Raw genomic sequence first — 24,800 nt, forward strand, 5'->3', positions numbered from 1 at the left:
TGTCTTGCTTGGCTTCAGGTCTCTCTTGAGTGACCAGCTCGGCTGTGAGGTTTTAAATCTGCTCACAGCCCAGCAGTATGAGATATTCTCCAGAAGCCTCCGCAAGAACAGAGAATTGTTTGTCCACGGCTTACCTGGCTCAGGGAAGACCATCATGGCCATGAAGATCATGGAGAAGATCAGGAATGTGTTTCACTGTGAGGCACACAGAATTCTCTACGTTTGTGAAAGTCAGTCTCTGAGGAACTTCATCAGGTAAACAATTGGACCTTATGTCTCTAAGTATTATTTAATCTGGGTTTAATTTTCTCTGCTAAGTAACCTTGTTCCTTGAAAATTAAGTGGTAAAATTATCTGTGACAACAAGCTGTGTTTAGGAGAGCAGAATGGGGTAATTTTTTCTACCTTTTTTAGCTAAAGAAAACCGACTCAGGTCATTTTTCATTTTCTTGAGACAGAGTCTTGCTCTGTCACCCAGGCTGGAGTACAGTGGCGCCATCACGACTCATTGCAGCCTCAACCTCCTGAGGTCAAGCATTCCTTCCACCTCAGGCTCCTGAGAAGCTAGGACCCAGTTGCATGCCATCATGCCTGGATAATTTAAAAATATTTTTGTGAAAACACTATGTAGCCCAGGCTGGAGTGATCATAGTTCAGCGTATTCCTGAACTCCTGGGCTGAAGTGATCCTCCTGCCTCAGCCTCCCCAATTGCTGAGATTATAGGCATGAGCCACTGTGCCAGGCTCAATTGGGTTTGGATGGTGCCTGCCTACCTCTGCAATCTGGCTTTAGCTAGCTGGGACTTACTTCATTAAAGATCTGAAAATCCACCCAGCCATGGTAAAATAAAACAAAATGCTTTTAAAATTTAAGTAAACTTTTTGTTTTAGAATATTCATAGACTTACAGAAAAGTTGCAAAGATAGTACAGAAAGTTCCTGCGTACCCCTCACTCAGTTCCCTCTTTCATTACTACATTACTGTGGTTCACTTGTCACAACCATAGTACAGTGCTGTGAACTAAACTCCACATTTTCTCTGGATTTCCCAGTTTTCTCCTACTGTGCTGTGTCTGTTCCAGGATCCCATCCAGGACACCATATGACATTTAGCAGTTATGTCTCCTTAGCTTCCTTGGATCTATGATAATTTTTCAGACTTTATTTTTGAAGACCTGGATAGTTTTGAGAAGCACTGTTCAGGCATTTTGTAGAATGTTCCTTTTGGGTTTGTCTGATGTTTTTCTCATAGTTAGGCTGGAGTTACAGGTTGTCAACTTAAAAATCACACAATTTATAAGTTTAGAAAGGAGATTTTATTTATTATAAAGTGTTACAACCTGCAGGCTGGCCATCCTGATTGGGGGGAAGCTTAGGCAGAAAGGCAGCACTTTGAGAGACGGGAGGATGGAACAGGGATTTGTGCTGAATGGCTTGGGAAAGTATACATATTCATCAGGTTATAGTAGGAGCTATGAATACTCCTGAGAGGCGGTTGTGCATATGCATGGAGAGTAAACATGCTTATTGTGTGTATTGTCCCACGTTCACTTTTTAGTAGAGACAACTTTTTTGTTTTTTTGAGATGGAGTTTTGCTCTGTCACCTAGGCTGGAGTGCAGTGGTATGATCTCAGCTCACTGCAACTGCTGCCTCTTGGGTTCAAGGAAATTCTCCTGCCTCAACCTCCCGAGTAGCTGGGACTACAGGCGTGTGTCACCATACCTGTCTAATTTTTGTGTTTTTAATAGAGACGAGGTTTCGCCATGTTGGCCAGCCTGGTCTTGAACTGCTGACTTCAGGTGATCCACCCGTCTCGGCCTCCCAAAGTGTTGGGATTATAGGCGTGAGCCTCCGCGCCCAGCCAGTAGAGACTTAACTTTTATATGTATTACAATTAGACTCTATATGTTTTGACTTTTATATCTATTACAATTAGACCCTATACATCAAAAGTCTTTTCAGGACAAGAAGGCACTCAAGTGCTCAGACTCGAAACCAGCCAGAACCTGTCCATGGTTGGTGGTCTTGTTATTAGGAGAAAGTTACTAAAATCAGTCTCTTGTCCAGTCAAAGTTGTAGTTATGGCTGGTGGAGCAGGGGGTCAGTTGGTTCATGTCTGGCAGTGGATGAGCTGCAGTTGTTTTAATATTGCTTATCTCCAGGCCAGTGCTTGTTTAGCTGATAGAAGAAAAGAAAAAGCTTGTGGCCATTAGAACATAGTTTATTCTTTAACTGTAGGGATGTGTGACTTACTTGGTCCTATTTATAACTTGGTATCTTATTGCCACAAAGAGACTGTTTCATCAGTCTTATGATGTTTATTTTAACCTGAGTGCTGGTCAGTTGTTGTGTCTAAACTGCAAAAGAGAGCGGTTATAATGAGGTGCAGCTGACCGGCCATCTCATCATGCTTGCAAATTCAGCTTTTAAGGTTTTTCTGGGGTTCCCTTGGCCAAGAGGGGGTCTCTTCAGTGGTTGGGGGGCTTAGGATTTTATTTTTCATACTCAAGGTTTTCAAGAGGAGAACCACAGGAGTGAACTGTAACTGTCATCATATCATATCAAGCGTGTATGCGATCAACATGTCTTATCATGTTGATATTAACCTTGACCACATGAGTCAGGAAGTGTTTGCCAGGTTAATCCACTGTAGTTACTTTCCCTCCCTCAAATGTCATAAGTGCAGTTCACACTCAAAGGGTGGGGATTGAAGTGCCACCTCCTTCATGTGGGGAGAGAGGATGAAGCTATTATACATACGTTATTTGGAATTCTTCTGTATAGGAGACCATTTACTCATTCATTCAATCCTTTACTTGTATGAATGAACTTATAGGTACTTATTTAATATTTTGTGTTATATTTGAATACCACATTGTTTATTTAGTTGCTCAAATTGTTCTAGTATTAGCCATTGGAAGTTCTTTATTTATTTATTTATTTTATTTTGCTTTAAGTTCTGGGATACATGTGCAGAACATGCAGGTTTGTTACATAGATATGCCATGGTGGTTTGCTGCACCAATCAACCTGTCATCTAGGTTTTAAGCCCTGCATGCATTAAGTATTTGTCCTAATGCTCTCCCTCTCCTTGCCCCCCTACCCTCTGACAGGCCCCAGTGTGTGATGTTCCCCTTTGTGTGTCCGTGTGTTCTCATTGTTCAACTCCCATTCATGAGTGAGAACATGTGGTGTTTGGTTTTCTGTTCCTGTGTTAGTTTGCTGACAATGATGGCTTCCAGCTTCATCCACGTCTTTGCAAAGGAAGTGAACTCATTCTTTTGTACGGTTGCATAGTGTGTATGTGCCACATTTTCTTAATCCAGTCTATCATTGATGGGCATTTGGGTTGGTTCCAAGTTTTTGCTATTGTAAATAGTGCTGCAATAAACATATATGTGCACGTGTCTTTATAGTAGAATGATTTATAATCCTTTGGGTATATACCCAGTAATGGGAATGCTGGGTCAAGTGGTATTTCTGGTTCTAGGTCCTTGAGGAATTGCCACACTGTCTTCCACAATGGTTGAATTAACCAACATTGTAAAAGCATTCCTATTTCTCCACATCCTTTCCAGCATCTGTTATTTTCTGACTTTTTAATAATCATCATTCTAACTGGCATGAGATGGTATCTCATTGTGGTTTTGATTTGCTTTTCTTTAATGACCAGCGATGATGAGCTTTTTTGCATATGTTTTTTGGGTGCATAAATGTCTTTTTATTTGAGACAGAGTCTTACTCTGTCACCCAGGCTGGAGGGCAGTGGTGCGATTTCGGCTTACTGAAACCTCTGCCTCCCGGGTTCAAGCAATTCTCCTCCCTCAGCCTCCTGAGTAGCTGGGATTAAGGGCACCCACCATGACGCCCAGCTAATTTTTGTATTTTTATAGAGATGGGGTTTCATCATATTGGCCAGGGTGATCTCGAATTCCTGACCTCAAGTGATCCGCCTGCCTCAGCCTCCCAAAGTGCTGGGATTACAGACGTGAGCCACTGCACCTGGTCATAAATGTCTTCTTTTGAGAAGTGTCTCTTCATATCCTTTGCCCACTTTTTGATGTTTTTTTTTTTCTTGTAAGTTTGTTTAAGTTCCTTGTGGACCCTGGATATTAGCCCTTTGTCAGATGGGTAGATTGCAAACATTTTCTCCCATTCTGTAGGTTGCCTGTTCAGTCTGATGATAGTTTCTTTTGCTGTGCAGAAGCTCTTTAGTTTGATTAGATCCCATTTGTCAATTTTAGCTTTTGGTGCAATTGCTTTTGTTTTTAGTCATAAAGTCTTTGCCCATGCCTATGTCCTGAATGATATTGCCTAGGTTTTCTTCTAGTGTTTTTATGGTTTTGAGTTTTACATTCAAGTCTTTAATCCGTCTTGAGTTAATTTTTGTGTATGGTGTAAGGAAGGAGTATAGTTTCTGTTTTCTGCATATGGCTAGCCAGTTTTCCCAGCACAATTTATTACATAGGGAATCCTTTCCCCATTGTTTGTTTTGTCAGTTTTGTCGAAGATCAGATGGTTGTAGATGTGTGGTGTTATTTCTTAGGTCTCTATTCTGTTTCATTGGTTGATGTATCTGTTTTGGTACCAGTACCATGCTGTTTTGGTCACTGTAGGCTTGTAGTATAGTTTGAAGTTAGGTAGTGTGATGCCTCCAGATTTGTTCTTTTTGCTTAGGATTGTCTTGGCTATGTGGGCTCTTTTTTTGTTTACAGTAGTTTTTTCTAATTCTGCGGAGAAAGTCACTGTGGAGAAAGTAGTTTGATGGCAATGGCATTGAATCTATAAATTACTTTGGGCAGTACGGTCATGTTCACAATATTGATTTTTCCTATCCATGAGCATGGAATGTTTTTCCATTTATTTGTATCCTCTCTTATTTCCTTAGGGAGTGGTTTGTAGTTCTTGAAGAGGTCCTTCATGTCCCTTGTAAGTTGTGTTCCTAGGTATTTTATTCTCTTTGTAGCAATTGTGAATGGGAGTTCACTCATGATTTGGCTCTCTGCTTGTATACTGTTGGTGTATAGGAATGCTTGTGATTTTTTTTTCTCTGCCCCAGCCCTAAAATCAGCCATTTCTCCATGAAGCTCTGATACCTTTTATTGAAGAATGGCAAAACCAAGATCTGTGCCCTCACTGCTATTTGTTTGTTTGCTTAATTTGATGTTGACTATTCTGGCTTTTGCCAGATGTCACTGTATATGGCTGCAGTGCCCATGGCACACATTAGCCATGTGTAGCAAATTAGTGCTTGCTATGCGGCTGGTCCAAATTGAGATGACATGTAAGTGTAAAATATACACTGGGATTCAAAAACTAGTGTGACAAAGAATGAAAAATTACATGAATAATTTTAAATGGATTACATGTCAAAATGATAATATTTTGGAAATATTTAGTTGAATAAAATATTTTATTAAAAGTAATGCTGCCTATTTATTTTTACCTTTTAAAAATGTGCTTACTATATTAAAATCACATTTATGTATTGCATGATATTTCTGTTGGATGGCACTAGTATATGGATCATTAAAATAGGTCTGCTAATTGTTAAAATTAATCTGCTCTTCATTAGACTAGACCAGTGGCTCTCAATAGAGTGGGGGTGGTGGTAGTGGTGGTGGTGGTGGATTTTGCCCTCCAAGGGACATAATATCTGGAGATATTTCTGATTGTTACCACTTGAGGGGAGTGTGTTAATGGTACCTAATGGGTAGAGGCCAGGGATACTGCTGAACATCCTAGAAGGTACAGGATAGCCCCCCCCAAGAAAGAATTTTCCACCCCCTAATCTCAATAGTGCCAAGGCTGACAAATCCTGTACTATAAGAAGAAGGAGTATATTTCTATCCTCCTTAAATATGTATTCCAGAATGGAAGGGCAGAACTGGTTAGAGTTTTAATCTGATCACAGTGATGGAATGTTTTGCTTTAGGACAATTAATGCTGATGCACTGAGGTTCCTATATGCTGGGGAGCTGGAACATGGAATGAAGAATCTTAGAAGATTCCATGCCCCCAGTAAGGACCCCAATCTTTTTGATGCTGAAGTAATAGAGTTGCAAAAACTGTTTGTTCTTGTGAAGTGGTAGTGATATGTCAAAGACAACTAAGAGAAGTAGTTTCCTCAGAAAGATAGACTATCTTCAGTGGATATTAGAAAATAAGGACATTAATGTCTCTCAAATTCTATGGTCCTATGTTGATCAGTTTCAAGATGTTACTAAGTGTTTATATAAATCTAGTAGAGGGGGTCTCTAAGAATCCCAGGGAAAAATTAAGAAATTAAGCCCAAAACATCTAATTCTTTAAATATGCTAACTTTTTAAGAAACAGTGGCGGGGTGCGGTGGCTCACGCCTGTAATCCCAGCACTTTGGGAGGCAGAGGCTGGTAGATCATGAGGTCAGAAGTTCGAGACCAGCCTGGCCAACATGATGAAACCCCGTATGTACTAAAAATACAAAAATTAGCTGGGTGTGGTGGCAGGCGCCTGTAATCCCAACTACTTGGGAGGCTGAGTCAGGAGAATTGCTTGAACCCGGGAGATGGAGGTTGCAGTGAGCCGAGATGGTGCCACTACACTCCAGCCTGGGCAACAAAGGGCGAAACTCCATCTCAAAAAAAAAAAAAAAAAAAAAAAAAATTGCCGGGCTTGGTGGCCGTGCCTGTAATCCCAGCTACTCTGAAGGCTGAGGTGAAAGGATCGTTTGAGTCTGGGAGGAGCAGGTTGTAGTGAGTTGAGATCAAGCCACTGCACTCCAACCTGGAGTGACAGAACGAGAACGTGTCTCAAAAACAAACAAGCAAAAAATCAAAACAAACAAATAAACAAAAACAAAAGAAACACTCTCCAGGCATGGATAAACTCAGTGGTAATCCTATACGCATGACTCTCTCTGAAACTTGCACAAATATAATAAATGCATTAACGATTTTAATCTTCAGAACCCTGAATCTTGCTTTCCGAGTGCCTGTCCTGCCGGCGTCGGGTCTGCGCGGCTCCCTGTGCCCAGATGGTTTGTGGGCATCCGCTCCTTTCCCCCACCGCCGTAGTCCACACTCCGCATTCTGGGGAAGAGGCTGGGTCGGAAGGGAGCCATCGCCGCTGCGGTATGCGGGGCCCTTTTCATGGGGTACTGCATCTACTTCGACCGCAAAAGACGAAGTGACCCCAACTTAAAGAACAGGCTTCCAGAGGAAAGAAAGAAACAGAAGCTGGCCGAGGAGAGAGTTGAGCTTTCCAAGTTTGCTGACCTCAAAGATGCTGAAGCTGCTCAGAAATTCTTCCTTGAAGAGATACAGCTTTGGTGAAGAGATCCTAGCTCAAAGTGTAGACCACCTGACAAATCCAAGTTCTGTGTGTGGACAGCCACAACAGCTATTTCAAGTGCTACAACAAACTTTTCCACCACCAGTGATCCAGATACTTCTGACAAAGCCCCTACCAGTTAATTAGACACCTGTAAGTGCTCAGCGCTTGGCTGAAGACGATGTGGAATGAGAAACAAATGTCAACATAATAAAATCTCAGTTAAAATACTTAAAAAATTCTTAACTTGGTAGTTGAGCATAAGGGCAAATATGCTTGTTATGAACCATTCTACACTGAAATCTACCAAAGTTAATGTTTACTTTGTGTAAATCCATTTGGTTAATTTTTTCCAGTGAAAAGCATATTTTGATAGAGATCTTTTCACTTTATAAGTACACTATGAGTTACTGAAATATCACAGATTTTGTTCATTTCTAAAACATGTGATTATAATGTACATATGGCCTTGCTTATGTTAAAAACATCCAGTGGTCTGTGTTGAAAGACAATATGAGGGGTGGTCTCCTTCCTTAATCTCAAAAAAAAATTTCTAGAAATTAAAGCTTCTACATGGGAATCAGACTCTTTACTCATCATAAGGAAATCCTTGAATTATACTGACTCTGCTGCAATAATCAAAAATGTAAAGGCCCTACTAACTGGAAGCAGACCCAGAAAACAGAAACAGGAAAACAATGGCTTAATTTAGTACATTCAATATTCTTGATATCCTTATTATTAACCATAATTTAATTAGAGTACTATTTTTGTTCCTTAATTTTTCAACATTGTATAAAGAATTTTCCATCCAAAGTAATGTGAGGCGGAGCTACCTGAATTTCAGTGGCGATAAGACAAAAATATTTTGACCCGCAGCTTTCACAGGACCACTCTGAAGGAAAGTTAACTCTGTGAAGTTTAATTTCTATCTTCCTTGGCCTACATTTTTTCTAAGGTAGCGATTTTTGGTGACCTGAAACCCAAGCTGTGCCTGTCCTTTTCAATGACTAAGTGGTTACAAACCAAAAAAGATTGAACACTGACTGATGAGGGAGAGCTGGCAACTCTACTTCCTGTGTTACTTCTCAAAGTGGGGTCTGGGAACTTGGCTGTGGGGTACTTGGATCCACAGGATATGCACTGGCCTCAGAAAGGCAATACCATCCAGTGTGGTGAGGGTGCAGGGACACCAGTGTTCTCACTACTGCTGCTGAGACTGTGAAATGGTACAACTTTCTGTGGGAAAAGTAATATTCATTACGGTTTACAATGCAGGCCCTTCGACTCAGTAATCCTACTTCTAATTATTTATACCTGAGCAATTGTGCGCACACATAAGTGCATATTTGCTGCAAATCTCAGCTAAAGTCAATATTAGCTAAAGGTCTTTAATTAGGCTTAGGGTTGTTATCCACATTTCAGATAGTATAAATACTACCATTCATTAATAATGTTAAGGCAATGTTGCTAAAAATTGTTTTTACACCTTAGGTTAGGCATGTGCAGGAATTCAATGGCTACAAGTTACATGGCATTAGTCTGGCTTTAGCTATATGATGAGGAAAATTAGGAAGTCCATTCTAAGATATGTCGTGTTTGGTAAGGACATTCTAAGCAAATTAGGAAGGCAGGTTCATGGAAGAAAAAATGGTATTCATACCTCCTCCTCCAGATATCACAAGTCAAATAGATGTGGGACATGACTACTTGATGGGACTCTGATTTTAACTTCTTGGATTGTAAGCTCCCGAGTTTCATACAGGAGTTGTCAAATCCAGCAGCAAGCGGCTTGCTATTGGGGGAGATTTCTGCAGTGTTCAACAGCTGCTAGGTGTTATAGACGGCATAGAAGCAGATGGTAGTGAGGGAGGGAGGCCCATCCTTGACTTGCTTAATGCTCTCCTGTAAGACCTCCAGGGCAGCCTCCTTCTGCAGAATAGGGCTGGGCGTGTCAGGGGCCTCCAAATCATTGTTCTCACTTCGGGAGGAGCTGCCACTTGCATACAGCTGGTAGTCTGTTGTCTTGGCAGGCTGCACGTCCAGATGAATATGTAAGGTGAGGACTTTGCACAGGGCAGTATTGTTGTCACTTTGGAGGTAGCAGATAAGGTAGCTGTAGCTGTCTTCTTGGAGACGGACCACGTACTTTTTATCTAGGAATGCTCGAAGCTTGAAGTTAGATAGGATGTCCTGGATAGTTTGAGTGGTCTGTAGCTGCTCAATGACCTCCTTCTGGCTAGCGTTCTGCAGAAACATTCCATGGAAGCGGCTGTAAAAACTTTCCACTGTGCTCTTTGGACCGTTCTGGACCAGGTTGAGATGGAGGTAGACAAAGAGAGGATAGAGGAGAGGCTTCACTTCGTGGCTACGCTGTGAATCAGAATCGGTGAGAAAAAATTCCGCTGTCGTCCAAACTGTACTTTATATTGCTGGGATTCTGCCTGGCAAGGGGCTGCAGACACTATGTTGGCACAACGGGATTCTGATTGTACTGTGAGATTGGCCACCATCTCTTCAGCAGTCTGTGGCAGCCGTGGTCCTTGCTTCAGGGGACCCTCTGAGTCCATGTACTGCCAGCGTTTGAGGTAGCAAGACACTACCATCTGGATCTGCTCTGTACGCACTGATTTCATGACTGAACATCCCAGGCGGCTCCGGCTCCTCCCCCCGGCCCCCCCCCCGCCCCGCAGTCGCCGCCTCCCGGATCGCGTTCTCGCTCACACTGCCGGCTCAGCTGGGCCTCCGAGCCCCGCGCCCCTCCGCCCCCGCCGCCGCTCTGGGCTGCCGCTCCATGACTCTTTCTTTTAATTATTATTATTTTTTAGAGGGTCTCGCTATGTTGTACAGGCTGGTCTCAAACTCCGAAGCGATCTTTCCACCTTGGCCTCCCAAAGTGCTGGGATTACAGGCATGAGCCACCTCGCCTGGTCCAAGAATCCTTTCTTTACTAAGATTTTTCATGAAGATTTAGAGGGTCTTAGTATTATTTAGTAACAAAAATACAAGAAAATCAAATTTAATGCTTCTAAAGTTATACCCTTTGTTAAAATTGTTTAATGAATCCAAGGTTTACACAATGCTTATGAATCTTCTCCCTGATTCTTCCTGGGGTGAAATAAACATTTTCTTTGAAAATGCAAAGAAGGCATTTTCAAGACTGCCGGATTGCTTTGGAACTTCTAAAATAACTACACTTAGTTACCAAGTCAGACGAGTGTATTCCCTGCTCTAAATAGAACAGTATGAGAATGTAAACGTGGCCTTCCACTAAATCGGGTTATAATGGAAATGAATATTAGCTTGCTATCTTCCCTGCTCAGCCTCCTGAGTAGCTAGTACTATAGACAGTGCTGCTAAGCCTAGGTAGCTAGTTTTGTTTGTTTTTGTTTTTGTTTTTTGATGGAGTTTTGCTCTTGTCGCCCAGGCTGGAGTGCAGTGGTGCGATCTCGGCTCACTGCAACCTCTGCCTCCTGGGTTCAAGCGATTCTCCTGCCTCAGCCTCCCTAGTAGCTGAGATTGTAGGTGTGTGCCACCAAGCCCAACGAATTTTTGTATTTTTGGTAGAGACGGGGTTTCGCTATTTTGCCCAGCGCTGGTCTCGAATTCCTGACCTCAGGCGATCCGCCCATCTCGGCCTCCCCAAGTGCTGGGATTACAGGCGTGAGCCACCGCGCCCAGCCTAGTTTTGTTTTTTGTAGAGACAGGAGTCTAGCTTTGTTGCCCAGGCTGCCTAGGCTCAACCAATCCTCCCGCTTTGGCCTCCCAAATTATTGGGATTACGGCGTGAGCCACCGTGCCCAGCCTACGGTGGCTTTTGACACCCTGGGAAAACACAGCTAATTATGTACGCCTACAGAGTTATTCCATTTGTACCATCAGAGTAACATTTTCAGCCGTCCTATTTCTCTGGCAAAACATTTTGGGCCCTCGGTGACTTTTTGCTGAATGGGTGACCCGCTCCCTGCACAAAGCCATAAGAATCACTTGAGAGCTGAAGGTCTGGGGAGGCGCAAAGAGAAGGCTGAGAAGGCGATCTTGCTTTCATACACCTGCAAAGGGAAAGAGGAGCGCTGCACTCTCTCATTCCTGGGGAGGACAGGAAAATGCTGCCACCGTGGAGACAGACGACTACTGCGTGGGCTTTAATCCAGCGTGGGCGTGGGGCAGCGCTGGGGCTGGATCTTCCGCCCCGCTCCTTCCAGGGAGAAGGGAAGGGAGCTGAGGTCATGAGGGGAGGGAAGGGAAAGGAGGCGCCGGAGGGACGATGGGGCGGTGGGAAGTCGGAAGAAGGAAGTCGAGAGGGAGGGAAACAGGTCCAGGAGGAAACGCGGGGCTTCATTTTCTAAGGTGGTAGTGGATGCGCTGGTGGTGGTACACTTTTTTGTACGTCTGAAATATTTCATAATTAACATTTAAGAAATCATTTTTTTTGAGTGGGTCTCACTCTTATCGCCAAAGCTGGAGTGCAGTGGTGCGATCACGGCTGATGCAGCCTTGATTTCCTGAGCTCTTAAGATTCACCCACCTTAGCCTCCCAAAGTGTCGGGATTACGTGGGCCACCGTGCCTGGACTAAGGAATAGTTCTGAACCTCATTCCCCAGGGATGGCCACAGGTGGTGTCGCCAGGATGTTTCCCTGGTAACTGAGCTGCTCTCCTGCGTGCTGTGACAGCCATTTGGGGGTGGGGGGCGACCTCACTGCGCACCCAGGAATAGGTGAGACCTCAGCATCGGTCTGGTTTCGGTTTCCTGGTGGGGAATTTAATGCTCCCGAAGGCGCTGTAGACACTGCCACGTCTTGGCGTATTTGTTTTGTTTTGTTTTGTTTGTTTTTGTCTTTTTTTTCGAATCAGCTTTCTCCAGTCTCTTTCGTTCACGCTGCGCGCTTCAGATTCTGCCCTCATCCCAGCAGGTCTGGGGGTCCTCACCCTGACCAGTTGTTAGTGGGCGCAAAGGCCAGCGCCCATTGGTGTCAGATCCCGGTCTAATCCTTGCCTGCCTCGAAAAGGGTTGGGTGGGCACCAATCTCTGCCGCTTGCAAGCAGAAGCGGACTGGTGGGGGTGGGATGGGGTTAGGGAGGTGGGCGCGGGCCTCAGCTTCTGAGCGCAGCATCCCACCCCGGGCAGAGTCAAAGAAGGCGCGGGGAGTGGAGACACCTGCAGCAGGAGTCTCAAGTACCACGCCGTTGCCCTGGGGGATTGTTTTGGCCTGTGTTCTGGAGATGTCACAAACTGGGCCGGAGACCACAGCTGCAGGAAAAGGTGGCCAGTGCACACAGCCTGCACTCTATTGTTTTATATGTTACTGTAAAAGTAGCTATATTGAGCTATAATCGACATACTTGAAACTGCACGTATTTGAAGTGTACAATATGAAGGATATTGACTTACCTAGAAACCCTTGAAACCGTCAGGGCACTTAAGACAATGAACCTATGGGGAGGACTGGGTAAGGAGAGTGAAGCACTTGCTAGTCCAAAATTAAAGGGAACACCAAAGAAACACCACCTCTCAGTAAACAAGATAAACAATATTTAAAAAATCAAAATTAATGTGGCCAGACGTGGTGGCTCATGCCTGTAATACTATCACTTTGAGAGGCCAAGGTGGGCGGATTGCATGAACCCAGGAGTTTTGAGACCAATCTGGGCAACATAGCAAAGCCCCATCTCTACAGAAAACAAACAAAGATGAGTCAGTGTGGTGGGGTGCCCCTGTAGTCCCAGCTACTCCAGTGTTTCAGGATCATCTGAGCCTGGGAGGTGGAGATTGCCTTGAGCAGAGATCCGGCCACTGCACTCCAGCCTGGGTGACAAAGGAATATCGTCTCAAAAAATAAAAATAAATAAATAAATAAATACATCAAAATTAACGCAAAAAGCGGTGATGAATAAAACATAAAAATGTTAAATAAAGATAGGCTGCAACCCTGCCTTTGCCTGGCCATGCGTCACTTTCCTCACCCTGGTCCTGGCCCTGAACTAGTCCTCCTCCCACTACAGAAGCCCTCTGTCCCCTGCTCCAGCATGCTCCCTTCCTGCATCCTAAGTCAGGTGACTGTACATTGCCTGCTTCTGGATCCTCTCGACTGTCCCATTGGTTTGCTGGTCTATTTGTGTGCGTGCCCAGGCGCATTGCTGTTGTATTAGACCTTTATTGTTTTTCAGGGTTGTTCAGCTATGTGTGCCTTATTGCACTGCCCAAGGCCTCCAGCACAAGCTGCAATGGAAGTGAAAGTAAAGAGTATCCTTGCCTCATTCCTAAAACTCCTGGGAGAGTTTTTAATATTTCCTCATTGAGTTTGATTTTTAAAAGTTTGTGTTTTATAAATAATCTTTAACAGATTAAGGATATTTCTTTTTTTCTAAAAAATAATTTTATTGATCCTTTACTATGCAAAATTTATTCAAATTACACCCATTTGAAGTGGTAAGATCACAGCTAGAGAACAGGTCACCCTGTAACAAATCTATTTACAAAATCCATCATAAAAGCTTTCTTTTGTTGTTTTTTACATTATATTACTTATTTTCTTTTTTAAACTAGTGTACAACACAAAGCTAAACTGATTAGTAGTTTGCCTACTCCCAGTTTTGGGAGAAATGCTTCCTTTTTACAAAATCACGTACTCCGTAGGAAAATAAATTCCCACACCCTGACAATTGCCACCCGACTTACTCTGCAAGCCATCTTCCTTCAAATCCCTCCTTCTCATACACACGAGTTGTCATGCAAACATTGAATTCTTATTTTCTTTTTCCAGAAAGCTTAAGCTTTAAATACTACAATTTTATTTACAGATCTACACGTACAACAAAAACGAAAACAAGAACCACAACAAAGACACAGAAAAAAAAAAAAAAATGAAAACAAAATAACACTCTTAAAACATTACAAGCCAGCTAGAAATTATTCTGGTAATGTTTACAAATTAATTGCTATTTTTGTACAAAATTACTAAATAATGAAAATGTGAGTAGACTACACATCAACTTAAATAAAACGATTGCTATGCACAACTCTGTACATATAAACACATACCTAATACTGTTTGACAGCTGATGTGTTGCCCTTTATACATTTTATGTTCTAAGATTCATGCAATCATAATTTGCACACTTGTAACTTTTAGCCATTTTGTGTGTGAGCTTTAATAGCAGCAACTCAATGGTACCAGGAAACTTGCATACTTAGTACTTAAAGTAACGCAAATACTGTAGTACTAACCCATTTTGTGTGCCAGATACTAAGTCAAAAAGAAAATTACTTAATGCAAACAAAATACAGTATGGACATCTAATTAATGTACGCCAATTAAGCCCAGTAACTGGAAAAAAATCTTATGCATGAAGGAACTTTTAAGACTTATTAGTATTCCTTTCATTTTTAAAACAATAAATATGGCATTACATTATGAAAAATTTCAACAAAACACACAACAGTCTGGCCAGGTGAGCTCAGTCTTTAGACTTCGGAAAAAATCAGCTTTGTGCAGCTGGCAAAGAGAATTACACTAAGCTGGAAGCAGAGGCAGCTAACCAGATGAGATAAATATGGGAAATGGGGAAAAGTTTGGCATAAATGGTTTCCCATACAGGAAAAAACCCCACAGTGCATTTCCAGTAGGCGCTTTACACAAAGCTCCCTCTCCCTCCCCCACCCCAATGCTTCATCTAGAACCACACCGACATTTTGTACCAAGTCCAGTGTGTGTGAGGGGAGGAAGCCAGGGATGGAGGCTGAAGAAGAAAAAAGGAAGATAGTCTGCACCTTTGTTTTTCTTCCCAAACGTACACCCACGCATACACACACACAGAGTTTTAAGTGCTGGTGTCATCTGCCTTGACCCCACCACCACTTTGCATATTGTGGAAATCTACCTGGAGTAAACTGGCTGGGGCTCCTATGGTTTTGTGTGTGTGTGTGTGTATGTTTCCTAAGGGATATATTCAATTCAATTAAACATATGAGTTGAGTGTCTACGTGTCTACCATTGGGTCAGGCACATAGCATTTCAATTGAATTGTTCGTTTTGAGGTTTGTTCTTTATCTGACCCCCTCATTCCCGCAGTCCTTAGCATGCAAGGAATGGAGCTGAGGTACTATGCCATATTCCCAGTGGGTGATGACCACTGCTACCTGCCCGAGGGAAAGCCATTCTTGGACATAACTGGTAGGATTTGCAGCTGACACAAAGCCTCCAACTTGGGACACCATTCCTGAAGAGTAAAGCGGGAGACGCCCTGGCATTGTTTTGGTTCGTTTTCTATGTCCCCGACTTCCCTTGGTCCAACTTATTCCTTCATAGAGGAAGGGGAACGGGGTCTGCCCAGAACTATTTCACCCCCCGACACAGTGGGAGCTCCCTGTTGCTGCCAGCTTAAGGAAATGCCACTCACACAACGGGGATGTCTTTCTCCCTAGAGGTCTCTCCATCAGACCCCACCCTGAGAAGTGGTCTCCCTGAGTGCGGTGTAAGAGAGCCCTTTCTCCCGTCACAGGGGTCCGGGAAGCCCAAGGATGGAGGGACTCATGCCTACTGCTTCACCTCACCTGTTCTCCTTTCCAATGGGCCACCCATGTCAGCAAGCCCCAGGACTGACTCGCTTCAAGCTCCTCCTCCTGGGGATGGAAGGACGATGGAACAAAGCTCCTTGCAGAGGCTGACAAACCTTAGATCACACAGGTTTACATGCTCTGATCAGTCCAGGTTCTCTCCCTCTGCTTAAGTAATGTGAATTTGCAAAAACCGCTTCACAGAAAACAATTAAATTGAAATGGTGATGGGTACCACAGGAATGCTTAAATGTCCCCCATGGCGGGGGCACTGGGGAGGAGGGGGCCGGTGGCTATGGCGCCCTTTGGAGGGAGGAGGAACAGGAGATGGTGGAAGTGTTGGTGGTGAGGATCTGGATGTCGGATATTTCTTTCTATTCCTAATTTGCTAAGGGTTCTTTTTTAAAAATCATGACTCGTTGTGGGATTTTTCTCCCACTTGGAGCATAAGATGCTGTGCTGTATAAACCGTAATAATGTTCCACAGGTTGGTGTTCCTCTCTGGAAGTAGATGATAGTTTTCTGCCCCATTGATATTGGGCTTGGCAAGGTGACTTGTTTTGACCTATGGAGTAAGTGCAGACGTCATGTGTACTCTTTCTGAGCGTAACTTTCAAGAGTCAAATGCTTTTTTGGCATCTATGGAAATAATCATGTGGTGTTCCTTTTTTCATTAATGCAGTGGATAGGCTGATTGATTTTCACATCTAAATCTCTTGGATACCTGGAGTAAGCCTCTGTTGGTCTTAATACAATTTTGGGGGGTACATTGCTGCATTCATTTGACATATATATGTATGTTTGTGTGTATATATATATATATGGACAGGGTTTCACTCTGTCACTCAGGCTGGAGTGCGGTAGGCTGATCATGGCAGCCTCAACAGCCGAAGTTCAAGTGGTTGTGGGTGTGTGTTTCCTAAGGGATATTCAATTCAATTAAACATATGAGTTGAGTGCCTACTACGTGTCTACCGTTGGGTCAGGCACATAGCATTTCAATTTAATTGTCCCACCATAGCCTCCTTAGTAGCTGGGACCACAAATGCACTGCCACCACGCCCGGTTATTTTTAAAAATTATTTGTAGGGATGACGTCTCCTTATATTGCCAGGCTAGTCCTGAATTCCTGGGGTCAAGCGACCTTTCTGTCTCCTCCGCTCAAAGTGCTGGGATTATAGGGGTGAGCCACTGCGACGGCATAGGAACAACATCGTAATCTTTTTTGCTTACTTCTTGGGCGCCTTCTTGGTGCTCTGGGAAAATCCCTGCACTAAATTTTTTAAGTCAATGACTGAAGAAGAGTTTCCTTACTTCAGTGAAACTGTTTCCTTAGAGCTGGCATGAGAATCAGATGAAATGAAGAAAAGCACAGCTATGTACTTTTTTGTTTTGTTTTGTTTTTGAGACAAAGTCTCGCTCTGTCGCCCAGGCTGGAGTGCAGTGGCGCGATCTAGGCTCACTGCAACCTCTGCCTCCCAGGTTCAAGAGATTCTCCTGCCTCAGCTTCCCGAGTAACTGGGATTACAGGTGCGTGCCACCACGCCCCGCTAATTTTTGTATTTTTAGTAGAGACGGGGTTTCTTCATGTTGGCCAGGCTGGTCTCAAACTCCTGACCTCAGGTGATTCGCCCACCTCGGCCTCCCAAAGTGCTGGGATTAGAGTTGTGAGCCACCGCTCCCTGCCAGCTATATACCTTCAATGTATGTGCTCATTCAATGTGAAGAAGTACTCTGCCGCTACCTTAAGATTCTAGATGGGACTTCCAACGGCAGGCCTTAATTGAGTCCGGAGTGGGATGGAGCTAGGGAGAAACGGCAATTCAGACTGGTGAACTCCTCAGTTAGTGAGTCAATTTGGTCTGTGTGCGTTTCAAAAAGGTATGGGTTCTCGTAACAATTCTTAGATGTGTTGCCTGGAGAATCCTGTATTATCGTAATTACCATACCATACCCCACGAAAACAATGTGGCTGGAGGGCTGTATCCAGTTAGAGGAGCCACTGGAGTGTCCGAAGCCAATTAATGGGCCTAGATGGCCGCAATATACTCCCCACACCTTAAGGGGTCCAAATCTGTCTGTCTGGGAGCAACCCGCTCCTCGCACCTCCCTCCTCCCCTGTGCAGTAGCAGCTGCTCTCCCCCGGTTTCTGGCGTCAATTGCGCTTTCAAGCAAGGGGACAGCAGTGCTGCTCTGGTATACGAGTAAAGCTGAAATGTCACCCCTTTAGGGGTTTGGTCGTTCGTCAATTTTGAGGACACAATTTCGCAAAGGCGCACAGTCAATAAAAGCGCGTGCGGTGCCACCACTTCCAGAGCGTCGGAGCATCAACTGCCCAATAGAAATGCAGCTGAGGGAGGGGCTAGCCGCTCACCGGACGCGGAGAGCGGGAAAGTGGAAAAGAACTCAGGTCCCCTTACTCGGTGAAGAGTGCACAGACGTGGACCTCGCCAGGTTCGTTCTTTCTTTGTTCTCTTCAAATGACTTTTTTTTTTTTCGCTTAGAAAATACAAATAGGTACAGACGAAACGAGAACTTCCGGTGATCCCGCAGAGCTATTCACGTGGGCATTTAACTTTCAGTTGCTCAAGGGAAGGGCGCTGGCACCTGCGGTGCATTCGCGCCTGCGAGGAATCCTGTTTCCAGGGAATTGCGCGGAGATAAATTCGTCCCGCTCCATTGCCAAACCTTCCAGCCTCCGTTTCTTATTCCCAGGGGGGTCTGTTGGCTCCGGGACGAGGTGGGGCGCTGCCAGCGCAACCCCACCCCTCCCGGGGATACCCAGGGCTGCTTTTTCTCACTTTTGAGCATTTTGGCTCCTTGGCTCCTGTCTGTGTAGCAACGTCTGTCAAAACCGCAGGCTGTTGTGGGCTTAGCAATGTCGAACTTGAAAGCTGTGGATGACAAAACTTCTGCCCCTGCGTGGGCTGGGGAGCGCCTTAAAAAGCAGCAGGGCGGGCAAAGGGAGCCGCAGGGAGAGCCGCGGGGATCTGCGGTGTTGGAGCAGAGCTAGAGAAGCGGGGAGTGCTGTATGGACAGGCCAGTCTTGGCAGGTATCCGTCGGATGGGGATTGCCCATCCTCCTGGAGTCCTGAGCATTCAGGGAGTTGGGGAATGGGTTATTTAGGTGAAATGTGACCGGGCACTGACGAACTGCGTCGCTATATCCTGAAAGAAAAACCAGTCACCCTCTTGCGCTGCTGGTTTATCATCTAGAAGAGGGGAAGGGTGAGAGCAGTGCTGTCCCGAACTAATTGCAAAATGGTATCCGAGGAGGGCAAATCACGCTCCATGCTTTTTGTTCCCAAGGAGGTAGCTCTTATGCTTCCTGTCCCGCCCTTGTGGGTTGCATTTCTTTCCAACCTGCTGTTCTGGCATAACTCTAAGGAGATATGAATGCCACCCTCTTTCCCATTAAAGATAGCCAACAACATAGCCTAAATCGTGAGTTCTGATAGAATTCTGATAGAATTTCCCCTATGGTCAAAAGTATAAAGGATTTCAGTGGAAACATCTAACCTGTAAACCTAGACCCAAGGTTTAAGGGAGGCCAGTGAATTTTAGGCCCTAGGGATTTGGTGGGCTCAGTCCCCAGCTCATTTTTATTTATTTCAATTAATTAATTAATTAATCTTTAGCATTGTGTTCCAGATGTATGCCTGAAGCCAGAGGTTTTCAACCATGGAAAGTTTTACATGGCTGCAGGTGTTGGACTGGAGTGGCCAGGATCCCAGGCTAGTCCACGAGTGCTGAGTCCTCTATAAGATGGCTCAACTGCAGCTCCCATGGGTTCCAAGTTTCCTAGTGGTATGGGCACCCTCCTTAAGCAATCTGAGGGTGAGATGTGATTTCTGTCCCCTTCTGTGTGTGGTGGGTGAACCAAAAGGGTTCATCCAGAGCAAGGCCTGATGCAGACAGTGCAGGAAGGTGGGCTGGGAGGAAAGGGGACAGGACTCCAGTTACAGAGGCTGCAGGAAGAATTGGAGAGCAGGGGCTGCTTGGCCAGGCATGACCAGAAAATGGTAGGGCTGGGGCTGTGTGGCTGGGCAGATGTAGAACCGATTCCCCTGCTGCTTTTGCGGGAGCAAAAAGAATGGAGACTGTTTTCTGTCAGGTCAGCATGGAAGGTGGACTCACCCTTGGGGCATCCTCGTGTCTAAGAAATATGAAGAAATTGGGTCTAAAGGATGCTAATTGTGGTAGTAAGCAAACTTACTGTGGAGAAAGTTTGGCATGGTGGGATCACACATCTCCCTTTGCTTTTTTGCATAACTTTGCCACATTAAGAGTATTATTACTTTTTCTTTTTGAGTCAGGGTCTCACGCTGTCATTCAGGCTAGAGTGCAGTGGCATGATCATGGCTCACTGCAGCCTTGAACTCCTGGGCACACACAATATTCCTGCCTTGGCCTCCCAAAGTGCTGGTGTTACCGACATGAGCCAGTACACTTGGCCAAATTTTAAATTTAAACTTAAATGACTGTGCTTACCTGGTTTCACTGTTGTTCATCTACCAGGAGTTAAGTCTCTTTTCTTAGATTCTCTGTCATTTGTGATAATGTGGATGAATCTGGAGGATGTTAAGTGGAGTAAGCCAGGCAGCCAAAGATAAATACTGCATTATCTCACTTATATGTGGAATCTAAAAATAATTGAACTCTTAGAAATAGAGAGTAGATTGATGGAGTGGGTGGAGGTGGGTTGGGGAAATGTTGGTCAAAGGATACAAAATTTCAGTTAGATAGAGGAAATAAGTTGAACAGCTCTACTGTAAACATAGTGACAATAATTAATGTGTTTTATTTTTGAAAATTGCTTAAAAAGTAGATTTTAACTGTTCTCACCACAAAAAAAAGTATGTGAAGTAATGCATATGGAAATTAGCTCAATTTAGCCGTTCCATAATGTACACATTTTTCAAGAAAACATTTTGTACATAACCAATATATTTAATTTTGTCTGTAACTTTAAAAACACAAAAAACACACAACTATATTAAATATTTTCAAAGAGATAAAGGAAAACATGGACAAAGAACTAAAGGAAATTAGGAAAAATTTATGAGCAAAATAGTAATATCAACAAAAAATAGAAATTGGCCTGGTGCTGTGGCTCATGCCTGTAATCCCAGCACTTTGGAAGCCGAGGCGGGTGGATCACCTGAGGTCAGGAGTTCCAGACTAGCCTGGCCAACAGGGTGAAACCCTGTCTCTACTACAAATACAAAAAAATTAGCTGGGCGTGGTGGTGAGTGCCTGTAATCCCAGCTACTCGGGAGGCTGAGGCAGAAGAATCGCTTGTACCAGGGATGCAAAGGTTGCAGTGAGCTGAGAGTGCCATTGCACTCCAGCCTGTGCAAGAAGAGCAAAACTCCATCTAAACAAACAAACAAACAAACAAACTAGAAATTTTTAAAAGGAGCCAAACGGAAACTATGGAACTGAAAAATAACTGAATGGAAAAAAATTATTATATTAAAGAATTTTGATAAGAGATGTAAGCAGGCAGAAATAAGAAAATCAGTGAACTTGAAGGCAAGACAATACAACTTATCAAGCCTGTGGAGCAGAAAGAAAAGAATGAAGGCGATGGGTGTGGTGGCTCATGCCTGTAATCCTAGCACTTTGGGAGGCCAAGGTGGGCAGATCACCTGAGGTCAGGGGTTTGAGAACAGCCTGGCCAAATGATGAAACCCCATCTCTACTAAAAATACAAAAATTAGGGGGCCTGGTGGCACACACCTATAATCCTAGTTACTTGGGAGGCTGAGGTAGGAGAATCACTTGAACTTGGGAGGCGGAGATTGCAGAGTTGAGATTGAGTCATTGCACTCCAGCCTGGGCAAAAGAGCAAAGCTCCATTTAAAAAATAAAAGAAAAAGAAAAAAGTCTACAGAGCACAAGAGACTTGTGGAATAATATCAAGGACACCAATATATGCATTATGTTAACCCTAGAAGGAGAAGAGAGAAAGGATCAGAGAAATGACTTGAAGAAATAATGGCTGGAAATGTCCCAAATTTTATGAAAGATGTGAATCTACAACTCCAAGAAGCTGAAATTAATTCTGAGTAGGATAAATCCATAGAGACCTACATCAAAACACATTGTAATCAAACTGTCAATATGCAAAGATAAAGGGAGACTTTTGGAAACAGCAAAAGAGAAGACACTCATCATGTATAAGTTGTCCTCAATAGGATTAACCGCCAAGTTCTCAGCAGAAACATTGAAGGCCAAAAGGCAGTAGGCAAAAGGCTGATATATTTAAAGTACTAAAAACAAAAACAAACAAACAAACAAACAAAAAGCAAAAACAAAAAAACTGTCAACTGAGAATTCTATATCTGGCAAAAACTCTTCAAAAATGAGGGATAAATTAAGACATTCCTAAACAAGAATTCAGAGAGTTCGTTATATTGGACCTGCCCTATAAGAAATGCTAAAGGGAGTTTTTCAAGTTGAAATAAAAGGACACTAGCCAGTGACTGAATGCCACATTGAAAATATAAAGGTGAAAAAGACTGTTTCTTGGGCTTCTGCAGCAGCTTCACCCCTACTGAGGGTAAGATGGAGGAGTGCATGCTTTCTTGTTGCCTCTGCCCCTAGCCCTACCTTCTGGCTCTTACTTTTAAGCACGATATACTGGACTGCAGCCTGAACTACACCACCAAACAATATTACATCACTACAACAAGTAATGTCTGAGAAAGCCACTGTACAAACCTATCTGCAACAAAGGAATCTGTACAGAGCCTTGGCACTCTGAAAACACCCAGAAATGGAGTCATATATTGGAGTCATATGATGGAGGTATATACCATGGTAATACCCCCAAGGGAAAAAAGAATAAAATATCAAGAAGACCCATCTAAATAACAGCAAATTCAAAAACAGGGGAAACATCAACTCTCTCAGATAAGAAAGAACCAGTGTGAGAACTCTGGCAATACGAAAAGCCAGAGCCTTTCTTCTCCTACGAAGGATCCCAGTAACTCCCAAGCAGTGAATCATAATCAGAATGAAATGTCTGAAATGACACATATTGAATTCAAAAGATGAATGGCAAAGAAATACAAGAGAAAGTTGAAATTCAACACAAAGAAAACAGAAAAATGATCTAAGGTTTGAAAGATGACAAAGATATATTAAGAAGGAAACAAACAGAACTTCTGGAATTGAAAAATTCACTACAGGAATTTCAAAACAGTTGGAAGTGTTAACAACATATGAGATGAAACAGAAGAAAGAATATCAGAACTCAAAGACAAATCAAACCAGTTAGACAAAAACAAAGAAAAAAGAATATATAAAAAAGAACAAAGCTTTTGAGAAATATGATTTTATGTAAATTGACTAAGTATACAACTTATTGGCATTCCTGAGAGAGAAGAGACAGTAAGCAACTTGGAAAACATAGTTGATGATATAATTCAGGAAAATTTCCCAATCTTGCTAGAGAGGTAGACATGAAGATACAAGAAATCCAGAGAACTCCTATGAGAAGATGCTATACAAGATGACTATCTCCAAGGTACATAGTCATCAGACTAGTCAAGGTCAATGCAAAAGAAAAAAATCTTAAAAGTAGCTAGAGAATAGGGCCACATTACCTAAGAGGGAAACCCATCAGACTAACAGCAGACTTCTCAGCAGAATCTTTACAAGCCAAAACAGAGTGGGATCCCCTTCTTAGCATTCTCAAAGAAAAGAAATGCCAGCCAAGAATTTCATATTCTGTCAAACTAAGCTTCATGAGCAAATGAGAAATAAAGTATTTTCCAGGCAAACAATTGCTAAGGGAATTAAGCATCATCAGACTAGCCCTACAAGAGATGCTCAAGGAGTTTTAAATATGGAAACAAAAGAACAATACTTGCTACCAGCACATAGCCCACAAACCCTGTAAGGCAACTGCACAAATGAGACTACAAATCATTTAACTAACAGCACTATGACAGAAATAAAACCTTACATATCAACTTAACCTTGAATGTAAGCAGCCTAAATGCCTCACTTAAAAGACATAGACTGGCAAATTGGATAAAAATACAAGACCCATCCTTCTGCTGTCTTCAAGAGAGCCATCTTGCATGTAATGACACCCATAGGCTCAAGGTAAATGGATGGAGAAATATCTATCACACAAATGGAAAACAAAAAAGAGCAAGGGTCACTATTCTTGTATCAGGTAAAATAGACTTTAAGTCAACAATAGTAAAAAAAAAAAAAAAAGGACAAAAGAGGTCACTACATAATGATAAAGGGTTCAATTCAACAAGAGGACTTCACTATCCTGAATATATACACACTCAACATTGGAGCACCCAGATTCATAAAACAAGTACTTCTAGACCAAATAAAATACTTTGACAGTCACATAATGATAGTGGGAGACTTCAATACCCCACTGACAGCATTAGAGAGACCATCAAGGCAGAAATCTAGCAAATAAATTCTAGACTTAAGATTGACACGTAACCAGTTGGGACCTAATAGACATCTACAGAATACTCCACTCCACAACCACAGAATATACATTCTTCTCATCTGCACATGGAACACACTGAAAGATTGACCACATTCTGGGTCATAAAGCAAATTTCAATAATTTCAAAAAAATAAAAATCATACCAAGCACCTTCATGGACCACAGTGGAATAAAAATAGAAAGCAATACCAAGAGGAACTCTCAAAACCACACAAACATGTGGAAACTAAACAACATAATCCTGAATGACTTTTGGACAAACAATGATTTTTTTTTTTACTTTTTAACATTATTATGATAATGAAAACATGTAATAATTACCTTTTGTTTTTGAGACAGGGTCTTATTCTGTTACCCAAACTGGAGTGCAGTGGCATCATGTTGGCTCACTGCAACCTCCACCTCCCAGGCTCAAACAATCCTCCCATCTCAGCCTC

The 24,800-nt window shown here is 43.1% G+C and overlaps 1 protein-coding gene and 2 pseudogenes across 6 annotated transcripts in view; 2 read left to right on the forward strand and 1 right to left on the reverse strand.

The window, feature by feature from the left end:
* LOC117067497 (schlafen family member 12-like) overlaps window positions 1-24,800 on the forward strand; it is a 139,989-nt gene that overhangs the window by 66,788 nt on the left and 48,401 nt on the right. For 3 of the 6 annotated variants that reach the window (XM_033184157.1, XM_033184154.1, XM_033184158.1), the window contains exon 3: window positions 1-255. In XM_033184157.1, the coding sequence (XP_033040048.1) occupies window positions 1-255 (255 nt within the window). Of the gene's footprint in view, window positions 256-15,817; window positions 16,003-17,453; window positions 18,327-24,800 lie in introns of those variants that run through there. The other 3 variants (XM_033184159.1, XM_033184156.1, XM_033184160.1) reach the window with 3 other exon arrangements.
* Window positions 5,924-7,863, forward strand: LOC117066562 (annotated as a pseudogene).
* On the reverse strand, window positions 8,691-9,949 carry LOC117067501 (annotated as a pseudogene).

This window comes from Trachypithecus francoisi, unplaced genomic scaffold (assembly GCF_009764315.1).
Source record: "Trachypithecus francoisi isolate TF-2019V2 unplaced genomic scaffold, Tfra_2.0 Lachesis_group20, whole genome shotgun sequence".
Lineage (NCBI taxonomy): Eukaryota > Metazoa > Chordata > Mammalia > Primates > Cercopithecidae > Trachypithecus > Trachypithecus francoisi.